Source organism: Cydia splendana, chromosome 13, assembly GCF_910591565.1.
Source record: "Cydia splendana chromosome 13, ilCydSple1.2, whole genome shotgun sequence".
Taxonomy (NCBI): domain Eukaryota; kingdom Metazoa; phylum Arthropoda; class Insecta; order Lepidoptera; family Tortricidae; genus Cydia; species Cydia splendana.
The window spans coordinates 10,570,017-10,587,352 of NC_085972.1; the positions used below are offsets into that span (position 1 = coordinate 10,570,017).

Here is a 17,336-nt window from a genome sequence, read left to right on the forward strand (position 1 = left end):
ACGAAGAATATTTAAGAATTATTTTACAATGAAATAGAGGTCCAAAACTGAACAAGAAATAATGCTAATATTGGTATGTTATTACCTTTTTTTAAGCTTACAATAAGTTAACTTTACTTTATACATTACTTGGAACTTGGAGATATAAATAAAAAATTACAACATGCAGTAAGTAATTGAACAGATCCCTCAGTTGTCAATGTCAAACTGTCAAACCAAAGGCGTAGCTTACGCTCAGAGATGTTGTGTCAAATATTGTTGTTCCAAGCACCTCAACACGTGCGTGTAAATTATATTACTTAGTCTATTTATACTTAACAGTACTAGCTAAAGAATAAATTATCATGGACGTCGATACAACGGAGGCCCAGTTGCAAGTCCGATTCGTTACTAAACAAGAACAGTAAGTACCCACGTTTATCTAAACAATTTTGCCGGTCTGGTAGCGTTAATGTTCCATGTGTATACCATATCTTGTGTTTCAGATATGCGGTTCCCGACAGTCCCTACGCCATACAAAGCAATGTGCAACCTGCAGACCTCAACACATTGGTCAATGCCTTGCTAAAAGAGGCTGACAGCTCAGCAAAGACAGTGGAATTCGATTTCTTAGTGTGTGGGGAACTTTTGTGCTCGCCTCTTGGTGACCATCTTCAAGAGAAGGGTGTGTCTACCGAACAGACTTTGGAGGTTGAGTATCTGGAGAGGTTCCCGGCACCAAGCCCACAGGACTGTTTGATGCATGATGATTGGGTTTCTGCAGTACAGGCCCATGGAAATTGGTAAGATATGTTAATAGTGTAGTTAATTTTGAGTGCTGCTTTAAAATTATGTAGTAAAAACACAATAAATAATAGTACTACCATACAGAAAGGAAGTTTCATACAAAACCGAAGTTTGACAGTGGTTCATTGTCGACACTATCCCTTTCGGCTATTTAGGGTTGTCAAAATTAAAGCCATTATCTTATCTGTGTTTGTGCATGCAAAGGGACATCAAGTTGTGTCAACCCTAATAATTGCTCGGAGCAATGCTGAGCCGAACTGAGCCGAGTTTGCCCAAATGAAGGAGTTTCGCACCCCTGGTAAAAACTCTGATTAGGTATTAGTAGCCATTACCAAGGAAAAAACTTAATTAAAATGTTATATAGATTCTGACCATGCTAACTGTGCACGAATTTGGTAGTAAGAATGCATATATATATGTATGTATGCCCTATATGTTCCATACTGATGTACCACTTGGCTTGAAAACTTAACATGGTCCAACTCTACCATAAAAACAAACCCGCGGCTGGCCTTCATGGTCTACTTGATAAAGATTGTCAATATGGATTCTACATTTATTAGTATAGTAAGGAGTTACAGTGCTTTTAAAATTTTGACTCATATTTAAATTTAAGTTTTTTTAACTTTACTAAATTATGTTTGCACTTAAGAAATCTATTTAGGTCCAAACATTATAATAAGAAAATACCTCATCAACTACACCAGATGAGTAAGGCTCTCAGAACTACAGTGTAAACTCCATATAATGTCACTCGATATAACATTTCACTTCCTATAACATCAACATTTTTGGCTCTAGTTTACTTTCATATTAATTTCTCTCTATTGAACGGAAATTTCTATAATGTCATGTCGCTATATAGAGTTTTCACTGTATATTTATCAGGAGTGTTTTTATGTTGTACTTTCCAGGATCCTATCGGGCAGCTATGACAACAGTCTTCACATCTGGACCACCAAAGGGCAGCACAAACTCGCTATACCAGGTCACACATCGCCAATCAAAGCGGTCTCTTGGGTGTCCGTCAATGGTGATCAGGCAGTATTTGCTAGGTAAGAAGCATTAATGAAATAAGAACCAATCTTTAGGAAAAGATGGCATTCAATTTGAGGTCCTGATGCTAAGTATTATTTTTAAATATGTTTGGCTGGAAAGTGAAGTTACTAAAAGTCTGAGCATAATAATTTTAGTTAGAGAATTGTATTTCTGATGTTATCTATGAAAACTTTATTGTCGATGGCGCTTAAGCCATTATTAACGATCTCCGATATAAATACCATGCGACGCTGTGCGGCGTAAGCGCCAACGAAGATAAGGTCCCTTTTCATAGCTAATGCCCCATTTAAGAATTATTTTAAAACCTTATAGCATGGACATAGAAGTTGCACAACTGAATAATTTCTCAAATATTTTTACTGCACATTATAGCCTAATGGCTCCTCTTCACGTTGGGCCAACGCCAACGCCAACGAGGGACGCATTTATGCGTTAGAGGGAGCAAGTGATATTGCTATCTCATTCTACCGCATGGCTGCGTCCCCCGTTGGCGTTGGAGTTGGCCCAACGTGAAGAGGAGCCTTAAGAGCGAGAATCTAGGGTAACACAGAATGACTAATAGTACTACCGTACAGAAAGGACACTTCCTACAAAACCGAAGTTTGACAGCGATTCAGGGTCGAATCATGGTGTCCCTTTCTAACTTATGGCACTACTATCCCTTTCGGCTATTTAGGGTTGTCAAAATTCAAGTAATTATCTTATCTGTGGTTGTGCACGCAAAGGGACGTCAAGTTGTGTCAAACCTAATAATTGCTCGGAGCAATGCTGAGCCGAACGGAGCCGAGTTTGACCAAAGTCAGGAGTGTCTCCCCACTGGTAGTAAGACATTTGTGACCCTTTATCATATTTTAAAGGCTGCCTGTACATATAACTTCATTGCATTAATATTATTTCTAGTGGTTCCCATGACCAATCAGCGATGCTGTGGGTGTGGAATGTGTCCAACAACTCCGTGGACTGTGTGGTGACGTGCCGAGGTCACGAGAAGGGAGTGGAGTGCTTGTCGGTGTCCGCAGATGCCTCCAGACTGGCTACTGGCAGCTGGGACACTAATATATGCTTATGGAGTGCTAGTGAGTAGATATTTGTAATTTATGACACTTAGGAAACAATATCTGTGTACATAAGAATGTAGACCGTATCCCAAATTTGTCTAACTAAAATATATTGTGATGGACTCTTGGGCCGGATTTGTTACGATAGGTACCTACTTTAATTTTTATTTACGTTCATATATATGAAATCATTCATATTTAAAATTAAATGAAATCATCATCATCTTCATGATGTTATTTTAAACGTCAAACTTCTATAAAATTATGACGTATGAATAACACTTGCACTGCGTGTGCTATCAAAATCGTTGCAGACTTTTCTTGGTCTAATATATTATATAACTCTTTATTATTTAATCGTATGGCGCATTATAACTCTATATCTTGTATACTACTAACTATAACCTACCTACATACTAGGTTGAGATTAACGTCTTATAGGTTTACCAGTGCCTTTTATATATATTTTGTATTTTTATAAAAAAAATTGGGACCGGTAACTTCGAGGGGTAATGATTAATTTTATTCTAATTACTCAAAGAACTTCTAAATTATAGTTAATTTGGTTAATAGGTCTTTCAGATGAAGATAATGTACCGGCCAAGAAGAGGAGCAAATCCGACCGCGGACAAGATCATGGAAATACACGGGTGAGTTTTAGACTGTACTTGTATTGTGTGTGATGTAACTAGTGTACTACAACCATTATTAGCCCAATGATCACTTGTCCAGTTTACGGTATAACATTTATTGACCAAAAAATATGAGTAAGGGTGGTATTCCACCTGTCCAATTTATTTGTCTAATGTGTACTTAGTCTCACATTTTGCTTCATGAGAGAGTGAGACGCAATGACATTGGACCAAGATATTGAACAGATAGAATGCCACCCTAATGTATAATTAACATTAAACAGCTGGAGAGTCTCCAGTGCATTCAACTAACAATTACGTTCCAAGAAGCTTTTGATCCTTCTATCCGACCAAACCGAGTCTCAAATCCTGTCGTCCCACCCAAACGAATGACACGTTTCTAGTTTTTGAGAAATTATCAGGTAAATGCCATTCCCGATATGTATCCCTATTCGCCCCATCTCCATTCACCCCGGTTGACGTCACATATTTTACGACCTCCGTTTTATTTCTCAGGAACCACTGGCAACGTTAAAAGGGCACCGCGAGGCGGTGTCCGGCGTCCAGTGGATGGATTACAACACGGTGCTGTCCAGCGGCTGGGACCATCTGCTCAAGATATGGGACTGCGAGCTCAATGGCATCAAACAGGATATTGCCGGTTAGTGTACCTATTCTTCAAAACAAGTGTTCAAATGGTCACACCTAAACTCTAAATCACAATTAGATTCCAAAAAAAGTAAGAAAATGTTGCCACTTCAATAATTTGTTTGTAAATTAGTAAATTCCTTTTTATCAATAAATACGCTAAGATAATTTATTTATTGGTAATTTTACTCCTATGATTTAATAAAGTACTTTTATTTACTTATTTTTACATAAATACAAGACGCACTAGTAAAAAGTGGCAACATTGTCTTACTTTTTTTGGAATCTAATTATGATTTAGAGTATAGAACCTAGAATTGCAAGTGTATGTATCTTCTGAAGATATAGGTTCCTCTTTACATTTTCTGACTTTCATAAGTGCGTTATAATAAGCCTACTGTACTATACATAATTATATAATTACTTTTAACGTTTTATGTGGTACTTTAAAAACAAATAAAAAATACAAAGAGCTTGTATATTTTTGAACAGCTATACCTACTTCTGATAAAAATAAAATTGATGCTATTTGGGTTTGTTATTAGTAGGTATAGTTTCTGTCACAGAGCTGAAGAGTTGTAGAGCTGAGAGTAGAATCACTAAAGATAAAACTGTGATTTACATCAAGTCGATTTCGCACGCACATATACATTACAGGGTTATTCCCACTAGTTACCACCAAGTTCTTACCAGTGGTAACTACTGGGATTTTTTTTCCCACCTCTTACCACTGGTAACTACTGGGAAAATAATTCCCAGTAGTTACCACCAACTCGGTTTGGTGGTAACTACTGGAAATTTTTATTCCCAGTAGTTACCACTGGTAAAAGGTGGGATTTTTTCCCAGTAGTTACCACCAAAATTTTATTAAATTTCAATACTAATAAATACGGAATAAATAGTATAAATATAGAGTGCTTTAATAAATAATTATAAGTCGATTAGTGTTTCAGTAAACTGCCTTAAATGTGATCAAAAATATTAAAACAGTTTAATCGGTACAAGTGCAAAAACTAAAAGGTGAATGTAAGAATTAATTTAACCATCCGTTTAGATAATTTTTCAGGTGACTTTATTAGGTAATTAAACAGTTTATGCTTTAGTATTTTTGATCATTCCCAATGCCTATTACTGAAATGAGACACTAATCAATTTATAATAATTTATTTAAGCATCAATTTATTTAAAAAAATTGGCCGAGTCCTTTTGGCTCGCCTGATGTTGATATTTGTATGGGAGAGTCAATTTTTTGTTCGCCTTTTCGGTATTGGTTCCATAGTAAAAGTTGTTCAGTATGACATACATATTTACCCCGTAAATTATTGCAGGTGACTATAAAAAACAACCTGTATTTATACTGTACTTTTTATTCGTATTTAACTCTAACAAAATGTTGGTGGTAACTACTGGGAAAAAAAATCTCACCTTTACCAGTGGTAACTACTGGGAAAAAATATTCCCAGTAGTTACCACCAGCTCAGTTTGGTGGTAACTACTGGGAATTTTTTTCCCCAGTAGTTACCAGTGGTAAAAGGTGGGAAAAAAATCCCAGTAGTTACCACTGGTAAGAACTTATTGGTAACTAGTGGGAATAACCCAAATATACTTATTTGGTTTAAGCCATTCACTGATCGCCCACAGGTTATGAATGTACGAGTGTCACACCTAAGCATGGCGAAATCGGCGTGTTATAAAATCACAGTATCGCCCCAGCGATTTCACCTTTGCCTCTTAACTCTGTAGTTCCTGCATATAGCTGTACTGACTTACAATGTATATTTCAGGCAACAAAGCATTTTTCGACGTGGACTGGTCCCCGCTCAACAACACCATGATAACCGCCTCTGCAGACAGACATGTCCGGCTATATGATCCTAGATCTCAAGGTAACACGATTGTCTTTTTACAAGCTTTTTATTAACTTGCAATGTAAGTACCTACATATGTATGTATGTAACTATGTTTGTACGGGTCAAATCTTGCAAGTTAAATTTGACCCGCTTCCCGGTTTTCGATGAAGATGGAAATTTGCATGTAAGTCGGGTGACAATGCAATATTATGGTACCATCGAGCTGATCTGATGATGGAGACAGGAGGTGGCCATAGGAACTCTGTGATAAAACAACGCAACCTAACTGTGTTTGGGGTTTTTAGAATTGTCTCGATGAGTATTGTCTGTAGAAAGAAAAGTACAGTCAGCGACAAAAGCTTGTACCAAAAATTATTTTTTTGCCAAAAACTTGCCTTCGGATTAAACTTTTATAATAAGCTTCTTAGGGCCAGTTGCACCAACCACATATGACAGACAGATCAACGGCAGCCGGCGCGCCCCGGCGCTTTACTATGAAACTTTCCATACATAAAAATTTAGCGAACTCTTTAACGATACGAACAGTTTGGTGCAACCGACCCTTAGTCTTCTTACAGTTGACGCGCAATCTCTTTAGCGTCTAAAGGTTTGCCATCTTGTGGCCTAAATAGAAAACTTAAACTTCATAATTGTTACATATTTGCCGTGACTTATTTTTCAAAAGTGTTTTTCAATAATAAGACACGTATAGATTGTTTACCTTTTTTCTAATGCTAAAAAAACGAACTACAGCTAGTACAAAAGTGTAAATAACTGATATTAACCAGAGTATGTTTGTACGGTCGCCATCAGATATATCGGAGCGGCCGAGGTGTTCAAAAATATCTGAACACGCACTCTAACGCCTTGACAATAGACGCGTGTTCAGATATTTGTGAGCGCCTTGGCCGCTCCGATATATCTGATGGCTGTACAAAAGCAAAAACTACTAAATCAAATTCCGTTCCAGAAAGCATAGTGAAGACGACGTTCACGTCTCACACGGGATGGGTGCAGTCAGTGCGCTGGTCGAAGACACGCGACTCGCTGTTCCTGAGCGCCGGCTGCGACGGACAAGTCAAGCTGTGGGAGACTAGAAGGTTATTGTCAACTTTATTACAAAGCTGCTAGAGTCGATTTTTGCGTGTTTGTTTTAAGTGTAGTCAGTCTCTGGTTGGAGACGCTAGACGGGATTGATATGTTTCTTAGGGTGGTATTCCATCTGTCCAATGTCATTGCGTCTCACTCTCTCATTAAGCAAAATGTGAGCTAAAATACACATTGGACAAAGAAATTGGAATACCACCCCTACGAAGACTAAACGCTGCATTCTACGTGTTCATTTAACACGTAAGCCTCAACGCGCTGGGTGAGGTCAGTCCCTAGGTCGGCTGCGACGAAAAAGTCAAGCTGTCGCAGACTGGATTTGCAATTATGAACTTTATCTCAAAGGCCATAGAGTAGTAATTTGCGTGTTAATCCGAAAAACACACAAAATGTGTGCAGCTGAAGACCGGTACAACCAACCAATCCCAACGTTATCAACTGCAACGTTGGCGTGCAGTTCCCATACAAGTTGCAGTCGGGTTGCAGTCCGTCTGTACCGGCCCTTATGATTATCATTCTATTTTTTGCAGAACCCTTGAACTAACTTAATCATATATTCCAGCCCCCGCACCCCGCTGTACGACCTGAGCGGCCACGAAGACAAAGTCCTGTGCTGCGATTGGTCCGTGCCGTCCCTGCTCGTCAGCGGCTCCTGCGACAACACGCTCAGGATATTCAAGGCCAAGAACGCTCTGAACGCGTAAACTATACACAATGTTACAAGAGTACACTGAGAAAGGTAAGATTTAACCCATCTAACGCCAAGGACATTAAGTGCTGGTAGCACCGAATCGTAAGCGACCGCGATTACGTCATAGTTTCTGCTGTTATTTTAATCGGGCCGTTTGTGGTAAGTGCGTAGCGGGGGGACAAAAATAAACTGAACTTGGTAAAAATGTGAAATTTAGTGTGCATACATTTTCATAACATTTGAGATCAGTCAACTGTCAAATTTAATAATTAATGTGGCTAAATTTTGGTCAGAAAGTCATTGGTTGTAAGTTGGTGCGGCCATGAGTACTCACTACATTTGTTGGTATGTATATAGGATTCAGTAAATATGTTTTTGCCAAGTTGTAGGCATGTAAGTAACATATAATTATGGCGTTGAAAGGGTTAACATTGTTCACAATATTATTATTTTCAAATGCATTTGAATCTTAAATTTTTTAGTGTACTCTTAAATTAGCAATAGCAATTCAATTCATAATAATTATATCAGTGTTATCAGTTTAAAACGGGACTGCTATAATTCCACATAGATTTATTCAGAAGATGCGTTTGTTGAAATGAGTAAGTTTCCGATTTTCTTGAGGATATGTCCGTCTATGTACGTATTTTACTATTCGTAATTGCTCACGGTGTTCATAAACTATGTTAGGATAATGATTATAAATAAACAATATTGTCCACTTATTTAACCTTTTGAACGCCAAACGGCGCATCCATTTGCCGTGCCACTGACGCCACGGGGGTAAAATTTAGTTTTGTGAATTAATAATGCCAGCCTAAAAGTGGGGTGTTTTTCAGTACATTTTCATCAAAAAACGATCGACGTCAAATGCCGTCTTTCGCGTCGTTGTCACGATTTTGCGTTGACGTCAATTGCCGTCTGTGGCGTTCAAAAGGTTAAATACCTCTTACTAAATAAACAGTATGAATGTATATCTGGATCCTTGCCTTGACTGTTAGTAGGGTGGGGCGTGTCAGAGCGTCATAAAATAAAATGATGAACTAAATTTGGTTTCGCTTGTTTTATTCAATCACTTGCTCTTACAAAATATGTTCAATGCAAAGGAACATGACTCGTCACAATAAAACATGCTTCTTAGTACCATTTTGTTTTATTTATATATTATTTTAGTTTCCATTCAGCATAACTATAAATAATGCGGGTCACATAAAATGCTCATAGCACAATATAGAAACTTGCAAACACTTTGTAACAAAATAGATACATAACTTTCCTCTGTCTTTTCTCTGAGAGAAATGCTTACTATTATCATAGTTATGCCAAACCTCACGTCATAACACAACGAAGCAACATGTTCCTTAAAAATATTCTTTCTTACCAACAATTTCATTTCTTTTTTTTTACATTTTATGAAGTTTTATTTTCGCTTTTCGTATTTCTAGACTACCTAACTAAATTTTTAACTAAACTATGCTACTGTCTAGACTAGTCTGCCGGGTAGAACACCACACTATAATAATACACATTGGACAAATACAATCGTATCGACACTTCAGACAGATTTTTTTGATTAACTTTTCTTTCTTTACACTTAGTCAACTACATAACAAAAGAGGTGAAAGCAAACGTTGTTGAACGGAAACTTATTCGACGTGTTCGCTAATTCTCCGAGACTTACGCTACGGCGCGCGCGGCGGGCGCCGCTTCAGTCCATTCAAATTAAATTATTTAATAAACTAACAAAGGAAACTACCCTAGAGGGGCGTCGCGCCGCGCACGCCCGAACATATATTAAGCTAGGGCTCTATTCTATCTATCTTAGCGTCGAAACATTTTTTGCTATTCTATCTATCTATAGTTAAGCCTAGACCTACATCTAGCCCTCTGTCGCCCCCTCTACCCCCCACTAGTCGCGCTCTCTTACATTAACACTTACGTTTAAGAACATTTACTTACACGAGCTAAGAGTTCGATCTATTCACCGACATGGTATTTCTTCAAGTTTTGGTTTTATTAATTGGTTCCCCAATACCTAACATCGTTTGTGCTCATTGTTCTGATAGTTCCTCTGCCTATACATAACAAATGATCCGCAATCTGCAATACACCTTAAGTAAAGTACTTATCATATCACACATGTCAGAATGTTGAAGTGAGTTAACTAGGAACATCTACGATTTCATCCTCGAGTTCGATTTTACTCCACGTGTGGAAATGCAACGGTTAGACAGCCACATTATCTTCTATTAGCCTTTAATACAAAACTTTTAAACGTCTTCTTTACATTAAGTCTACGTTTATGATTACGGTAAGTTCTCTATTACCTGTAAAAATATTGTGTAAAGCACAGTGACGCCACTGCAGTATGTCTCTGAACATCATTACTTTAAAGGAAGCTGAAGGCACTACCATCAAATTAAGTTATTGCTTCAATGGAAGGAAAGCATTAGAAAAATAATTTCATGCTAAAATATTCTATATATCGACGACGGGTAGTTCACAAAGGTTCTTGCCGCTATGTCATATAAAAGTAAAGGGAGTGGATCTATTCTAATAGTTTATACTTTACCATCGGGGAGACATCGTGGAATGAAAGTAAACCCTATATCTAGCACAGGTAAACAACCTTACGCACATTACACACTTACTTCGAAACAATCACGGTGCACGAAAATGATAACAAAATGAGGCGAATCGAGTCGGGTTATAATATACGTTGACATCAATTTTAAATGCAAAGTTTAGCGGAAATACCTATCGGAAGACTGCAATTACAGGAAGCCACAGTGTACGTCAACACTAAACAACCCAATACACGCAACATCTACTTAACTAAGTACCACGACTCGCACGGTACTACATTGCACTTCATGGTTATTCAAATTTCACAAGAAGTAAAGGCGGTTTCATAATCAGTTCCATTGATTTGGCTCGATCAGAAATTATACGCACATAACACTGATCTACGGAGTATTATGGTTTGAATGTAACACTAATAAAAATCTCACTTTCCGTTAGCCTTTGTGATGTGAGTTGAGTTGTACGAACCGATATGAGGGTAGTAGTGAGTGAGGCAGTCAGCTGCGACGGCGGCAGCGCAGCGCGCTCCGACCGTCGCTTCGCGGAACATTATAAGTTCAGCCGATTACACGAAACCAGGAAACTAAACAGATACAGATCTACTTATTCAGCTTCAAAATCTACGTAATTCATTCAAAACCTGCTGCCAGCTAGTCTCTCTGTTCCTGTATTGTTTATCAAAAGTCGGAGATTGACAGGTTTTGAATAAAGAGGTCACGCTTAATCGTCTGTTAAAATACAGTTAATATATCAAACATTTAACTAGTCTTCAGTCCCTGAGTTGTATAAATATTTTCCTACTTCTTACTCGACTTTAATGATTTGTATACGTTGGTTCTGATGAAACTCTTGACGTGCCAAAATAGAATTAAACAGTTGCGATATAGTAGGCTTTTACTCGTACCCATCAACAATGTATATACATATCCATGTATAATTTATATATATTCAATATAAAAATATCAAATTTCATATAAAGTCATAAAGTGTACCCAAAACCTACGTGATGGTACAAAAAGTGTTCGTTTACACCAAAACGATGTTTATACTTTGGATTTCAAATCCGATACATTTTATAATGTGGAAATCAATCGTGGAATTTAGCTTGGAGTTCTCTACTGGAATGTGCCGACCGCCTACAAAATAACAACTACCAGTTGACTTAGTACATGATTCTCAAAAAAGGATCACTCTATCACGTATTCGAACATGAGTTTCCGACGACGTACAAAAATGTGTATAGACGCGTAAAATGTATATATAGACTACATACAACTGCTTATTGCTAGTTCGCAGCAAGGGCAAGCGAGCTCACGGCTCCGCCGCGCCGGCCAGCGCATCAGTACGCGCGAGTACAGTACATATAAATTAATTCAGTCTGTTCTGGGTTTGGCAACGACGTCGTATTTGAAAAGTACGTATTTTGAATTAATATAGTTATCTTTTATACTTACTATTGTCTACGGCGAGAAATTAAGAATGAAAAACTAAGCATACCTTCTTAAATTGCTTATGAATTATGATAAAAGGCGAAAAGTACACACCTAGTTGTGGCGTAGTGAACGTTGTGATGAATTAGAACCGGGTAGGTAAGAGTGGGATGGTCGTCGTGCCATCCTTGTCGAGGGTTTGCCGAGATCGAGAGGCACATAGTTTCATTAGCGTCTACTTATTACATTCTCGTATAACACAAACATTAATCTTTAAAGTTAGGTAAGTATTGCGATCCTTGGAAGACTGCACCGGTATATGAATGTTTTAAGGTACATAATACTGTATAATAGGCAGGAATAGTGCCACTTTTAAAATAAAATATTAAAGCACCATGCCAAACACATTAATAACTGTCGAAAATTTTGATAGAGCAAATCCTACAAAGTGATAAATAATATTCATGGAACTGTATAAAGAATCTTTGAAAGAATGAAATAAAACTAGCAGAGACTAAGAGCCCCCGCAAGTGTTTGCTCTATCACAATTTCATCTCTATCCACCGTTCCGCTGTCCAACTACGACTTGACATCATAAACGTTTCTTTTTTCAACTGTATTTTAAAAATACTTAGCTTGGAAGATTCTAAATCTTCGGCATTATTATCGTACAAAACCTATTCGGTGTTTCCACCCTTCTTAGCCAATACACACATAACTTTCTTTAACAATGGTACTCTTTACAATACATCGTCCGTAGACGTATCTAACACTTTTGATTCCACATGATATGACCTTTTCATACTCCTATCCAACCTCTCGCAGATATTGCTCCGATGTTAACGGTTACATAAACTATCCGCAAACAAATAATACCTACCTCCTCGCAGTCACGAGACTTGTCATACTAGTATACGGATTGCACGGTTTCTTGTGATTCTGATTTACATCCGATTTACAAACAGTCCGGCTATCTTACAAATTCAAATATGACACTGCGTTAAAAATTAGGATTGTGAATAATGCCCGCCCAGAGGACATGTCTAAATTTAAAAGTTCATCATGAAATTATACTATGCTAAAATAAATACCTAACTATCTTAAATAATCTTGTCAACATGTTCAAAACCTCCGCCTAAAATCTTAAATTTGAAATTTCATAAAACAATAATAAAATTATAATGTAAAAACACATTTAAAAATTGCAGCTATATCTATACATCAAATCCTCTCGTCGAGCCGTCAAAAGACCTCATCAAAACATCACAGCGAATCGAACGATAGCACTAAGCCGAGAGGATGCCGGGCCGGGCGCCGCCACCAAATAAATACCAGAGACAACTCCCAAGTACAAGTCAGGCTTAACAACTAGAAAAAGCGCCGGCGACGGGAGTCGCGCGAGCGGAGCTTTCGATGAAGTCTATAACGGCCGCAAATTATAACTAAAACAAATTAACATTGTAAAAAGTCACAGTTGCTTTGATTTTTGGCTCGTGTACAGCACGGATTGTCAGCATGTCGGGTCTACTTGGGCGGGTACGGCTGGTAGGCCTCGTCCGGGGACGCCGCCGTCGACGCGTGCTCGCTCTCCATCGGCATCTGGATGATGGGCGGCGTCGGGCCCGCGAAGTACTGGTACGGGTGCGACGCGAAGTACTGAAACACAACCGGCATATGTTACACACTGCACGTACGTCCACCTGCCAGACACAGCGAGTGCGAGGGTAGCGGGGCGCGAGTGGGCACAGCGGGGCAAAGCATAGGATACGGCTCTGATAGCAAGTTCATATCGACACTCACGTATAATTCATTATCCGGCCTTAAGCTGTCCCAGTTTACCTGGAAAACAGAGAATTTGCATCAGTCTCGCTTTCACTTCGACTGAATTCTCCATTCCTATATTTCGTTTTTGATATATAAAATCGGCCGTTGAATCGTGTGTGGCTGTGTATTTTTTGTCTTAAATTTCAAAGATGCTGTGTAAATATATATTTAGATAAATAAGTACATATATTTCTAAATTCAAAGATATATTTGATTGCAATTAGAGTTTTTCTGTTTCTAAATCGATAAAATAATATCCTCCTTCATTTTAACGCCGTCATACTCTGCGCTGGATCGAGCATTACGATGAAACATAAAGGAGGCTCCCATGCATCAGTGATCGGACGGCATTCAGAATCAATCAGTGAATAAAAGGAATAGACTAATTTTACTAAGCAGATACGTCTGCTAGAAATATTCCAGGAGGTAATTTAAAGGCAGCAAGATCGAATCTTGCCCGAAACGGTCAACTTTTTAATTTTTTATTTAATTAATAAAAAGGAATATTAGTTTTAAGTATAGGTACTTACGTATTGGCTAGGCACAGAGTCGATGGGTATGTGCGTGGGATGCGCGGGGTGCGCGGCGTGGTGCGGCGGGTGCGCGGGCGGCAGCAGCGCGGCGTAGGGCGCCAGCCAGGTGGCGGGCGTGGCGTGGTGGTGGTGGTGCAGCTGGTGGGGGTGGAACGCCGCCACCCCGTACACGCTGCCGCCGCGGTACACCCCGCACTCCCCGCCCGCGCCCGCGCTCACGTTGCCCGCGTACACGCCGCCGACCCCCATCGCCTGTAAGTACTACGTGATCAATGTTTTGGTAATCCACGGTAGTAGCAGGAGCTTTAGGCATCTAAGGCCCACTTGCACCATTTCACTAACCCGGATTTAACCGGTTAAACCCTTAACCCAGTGTCAAATTGTACTAGTAACCATGATAACTCCAGGTTTAACCGGTTAACCCCGGGTTAGTGAATGATGCAAGCCTAAGCGACTAGACACCTGCTTCTGAAAAATGTGCGGTCACGTGACCTTTGATTTTGCAATGGATGGACTCGCTAAACAATCGAGTAGCGATAGATTTTCACCACAATATTCTAAGTTGGAATTTGAAATCCTGGCAAAGTCGCCATGTGAAGTTAAGCATCAATGATACAACAGCTATGTGTGACATACATAATTATGTTCAAACACGTGTTGCATACGCCACACCTACACTTTACATTCTTCCATTGAACATATGTATGTTACACACACTGTTGTATCATTGATGTTTTTACACTGCTGGTTTATGTCTACCTAAGGTTTTGTCTAGTACCTGAGTGAGGGAGTCGTTGTTGTCCCGCCACGCGCGGCCGTTGTTGCCGTCTTGCTTGTTGTAGAGCGCCTTCTTCTTGTTGCCGCCGTCTGCGAACTTCACCAGGAGCGGTTCCTTGGCTCCAGGGATCGGGTTGCCGTTGAACATCTGGAAACAAGGCGGTACATTGTTACAGTTGGTACTAATAAACCTTGGAAAAGTCGCAGCGGCAGAACATTTAAAGTATGAAAATAGTCATTTAATAAGCTTAAGCGTAAGTTTTTAATCATAAATATAAATAATTGCCCAGACAGAAATTTAGGGGTACGTAGTTCGCTTTTTAAAGTAAATTCCCGTTCTTCAACTTCCAACAATGTTTCCTCCAATGATCTTCTCTACATGATTATTTGATTGTCCGAGTGACCTATCAATAAGCCAAATTAGAAGTAACAGGTAAAAACTGTAAAAAACGATACTAATTTAACATTTCTAAGCACATTTGGATCTTACTACCTACGTTTAATTCATAGTTTGGTAATTATTTTACAATAAACAAAGTTATAAATACACGAAATCATTCCCGCACCGAAAACCCCGATGTATGGTTATTATATTCATCAAAGTCTGTGTTTACCTGTATGATCTGCTCGCACTTCTCTCTAGACTCCATGCGCGCGAAGCCGACACCTTTGCTGTGTCCATGCGTGTCGCGCAGGATCCTCGTGGACACCACCTGTCCGAACTTGGCCAGCAGTTGATCCACGTCGTTCTCTTTGAAGTGCGGCGGCAGGTTCGCCATGTACAGGTTCGTGGGGTCCTGCTCTTGTTGCTGTAAACGGAAGCCCCGAAGGGAATGTGAAGAACCTGACCGCTGAAGAGGGAATTAAGCCTGTACACACAGAATTCTAGAGGTTACGGTGAAGATTTATTTAGGTCTGAGTCACACGGATTTAACGACGACAAGATACATCGGGCACGAAAAATTCCGATTGTATGTAACTATTGATCGCCCATAATTATATAGCCGTCGCACACGGCACACATGCAACAGCAGTAGGTATCAATGTAGCAGAGACTTGTAGATAGTTTCAGTTCAATGTTAGGTACGAAACTTTTCGTGCTCGGTGGGCGCACTTTACCGAGTATATATACTTATGGCCTCAAGCTAAACAGTATAAGTAAGTATATATTGCGATTACACTGATATTGAATCGCCGAGGCGATGGTCGAGTAATGTTGCTCGTCTATTGAGTAATGTTACCGATGCGGGCTCAATCTAGACCGTATCCGGTGTGAATTCGATGTGAAAAGGCTTTTTCAAAGCGCGATTCCAATTACGAAAGTAGCTCTTTTGAAGCAGGGCAGATAGAATTTGCTCCGGGTTTTGCGAAACCGTAAATGTTTATTCGGATGTAAATTTCATGACCCCATAATTCCTTATGAGTAATTTTATACTTCGGCTTTATAGGTTGTAAGGTGCCGTGTTGAAGGTGTTAAAATGTTGTATATCCTCCGGTGCAGCATTTATATTATAGCTTAGATGCTTTATTTAATTGCTTCACTTTGGTAATTGAAAACGCGCAAGTAGATTATTTTATTGGCTTTACGTTTGAGAGATTAATGTGATTGTAAATTGTAATTCATTATGAGTTCCTTTACGGCACCGGAGTGTTTCAAAGTGATCGAATTACAGTCAGCGGCAATGCGTATTGGAATCTACTTTCTAAATATGTAGTTGTGTTATTGTTATGTAAAGACATGAACGGCTTCCATATTTGTACAGAAAGGTATGTAATGGCGCTGACCGCATACGAACATGATATAAACTGTACATCGAGTGGGCTGTACCGCACGATACTGATACTCTAAGCATTGATCGCATGTAGTCACAGTGAAGGGAAGGTTGTTCCAAGTATGTTAAAGTTAGCTTGAAGCCCGCATAGATTATCTAGACACTGAAGCCAGCGTTGACGTAAATCAGCAGATAGATCTAATATGCTATAGGAATACGTAGTCGAGATGGGCGTTAGACATCAGCAAGAGATTATGAAGCTAGTTAATTTGCATACACATATTATTGCTAGTTACATATTGTAAGCATAGAATACCCAGAGCCCAGTAGCGACATACTATTGTTAATTTTAACGCTTAAGCATACGACGTACAGAATCGAAACAATGTTTAAAATAGATTAAGTAAGCGTTAAATTGGCGTCGAAATGGCGTACCTCTGGAGGGATAAGGTAAATACTCACAACACATTAGTGTTACATGGGTCTGTTCGAAAACGCTGACTGAAACTACTCTGGTCCCAGTGCCACTGGCGGATGAATGATAGCCTTGCACAAGGGTGACACAACGGACACATTCCAATTTACG

General features: G+C 39.2%; 2 protein-coding genes across 6 annotated transcripts in view; one reads left to right on the plus strand and one right to left on the minus strand.

Annotated features, from left to right (window-relative positions):
• Nucleotides 1–259: 259 nt before the first annotated feature.
• Nucleotides 260–8,974, plus strand: LOC134796040 (ribosome biogenesis protein WDR12 homolog). Its single transcript, XM_063767965.1, has 9 exons — nucleotides 260–403; nucleotides 486–782; nucleotides 1,701–1,841; nucleotides 2,746–2,921; nucleotides 3,477–3,553; nucleotides 4,052–4,196; nucleotides 5,968–6,069; nucleotides 7,004–7,133; nucleotides 7,703–8,974. Exons 1-9 carry the CDS (start codon nucleotides 345–347, stop codon nucleotides 7,842–7,844), a joined length of 1,269 nt encoding a protein of 422 aa, XP_063624035.1. The 5' UTR covers nucleotides 260–344; the 3' UTR covers nucleotides 7,845–8,974.
• Nucleotides 8,876–17,336, minus strand: part of LOC134796034 (protein alan shepard) — a 216,517-nt gene continuing 208,056 nt past the window's right edge. For 3 of the 5 annotated variants that reach the window (XM_063767953.1, XM_063767955.1, XM_063767957.1), the window contains exons 6-10: nucleotides 15,593–15,787; nucleotides 14,980–15,126; nucleotides 14,199–14,462; nucleotides 13,645–13,683; nucleotides 8,876–13,500 (exon numbers count right to left, since the gene is read on the minus strand). In XM_063767953.1, coding sequence (XP_063624023.1) covers nucleotides 13,369–13,500; nucleotides 13,645–13,683; nucleotides 14,199–14,462; nucleotides 14,980–15,126; nucleotides 15,593–15,787 — 777 coding nt within the window. In that variant the 3' untranslated portion in view covers nucleotides 8,876–13,368. The remainder of the gene's footprint in view (nucleotides 13,501–13,644; nucleotides 13,684–14,198; nucleotides 14,463–14,979; nucleotides 15,127–15,592; nucleotides 15,788–17,336) is intronic. The other 2 variants (XM_063767954.1, XM_063767956.1) reach the window with 2 other exon arrangements.

Coding starts and splice junctions, on each gene's coding strand:
- LOC134796040 (XM_063767965.1), top strand. CDS start 345: ATGGACGTCGATACAACGGAGGCCCAGTTGCAAGTCCGATTCGTTACT. Junction 4,197..5,967: donor CATCAAACAGGATATTGCCG/GTTAGTGTACCT, acceptor TGTATATTTCAG/GCAACAAAGCATTTTTCGAC. Junction 6,070..7,003: donor ATATGATCCTAGATCTCAAG/GTAACACGATTG, acceptor ATTCCGTTCCAG/AAAGCATAGTGAAGACGACG.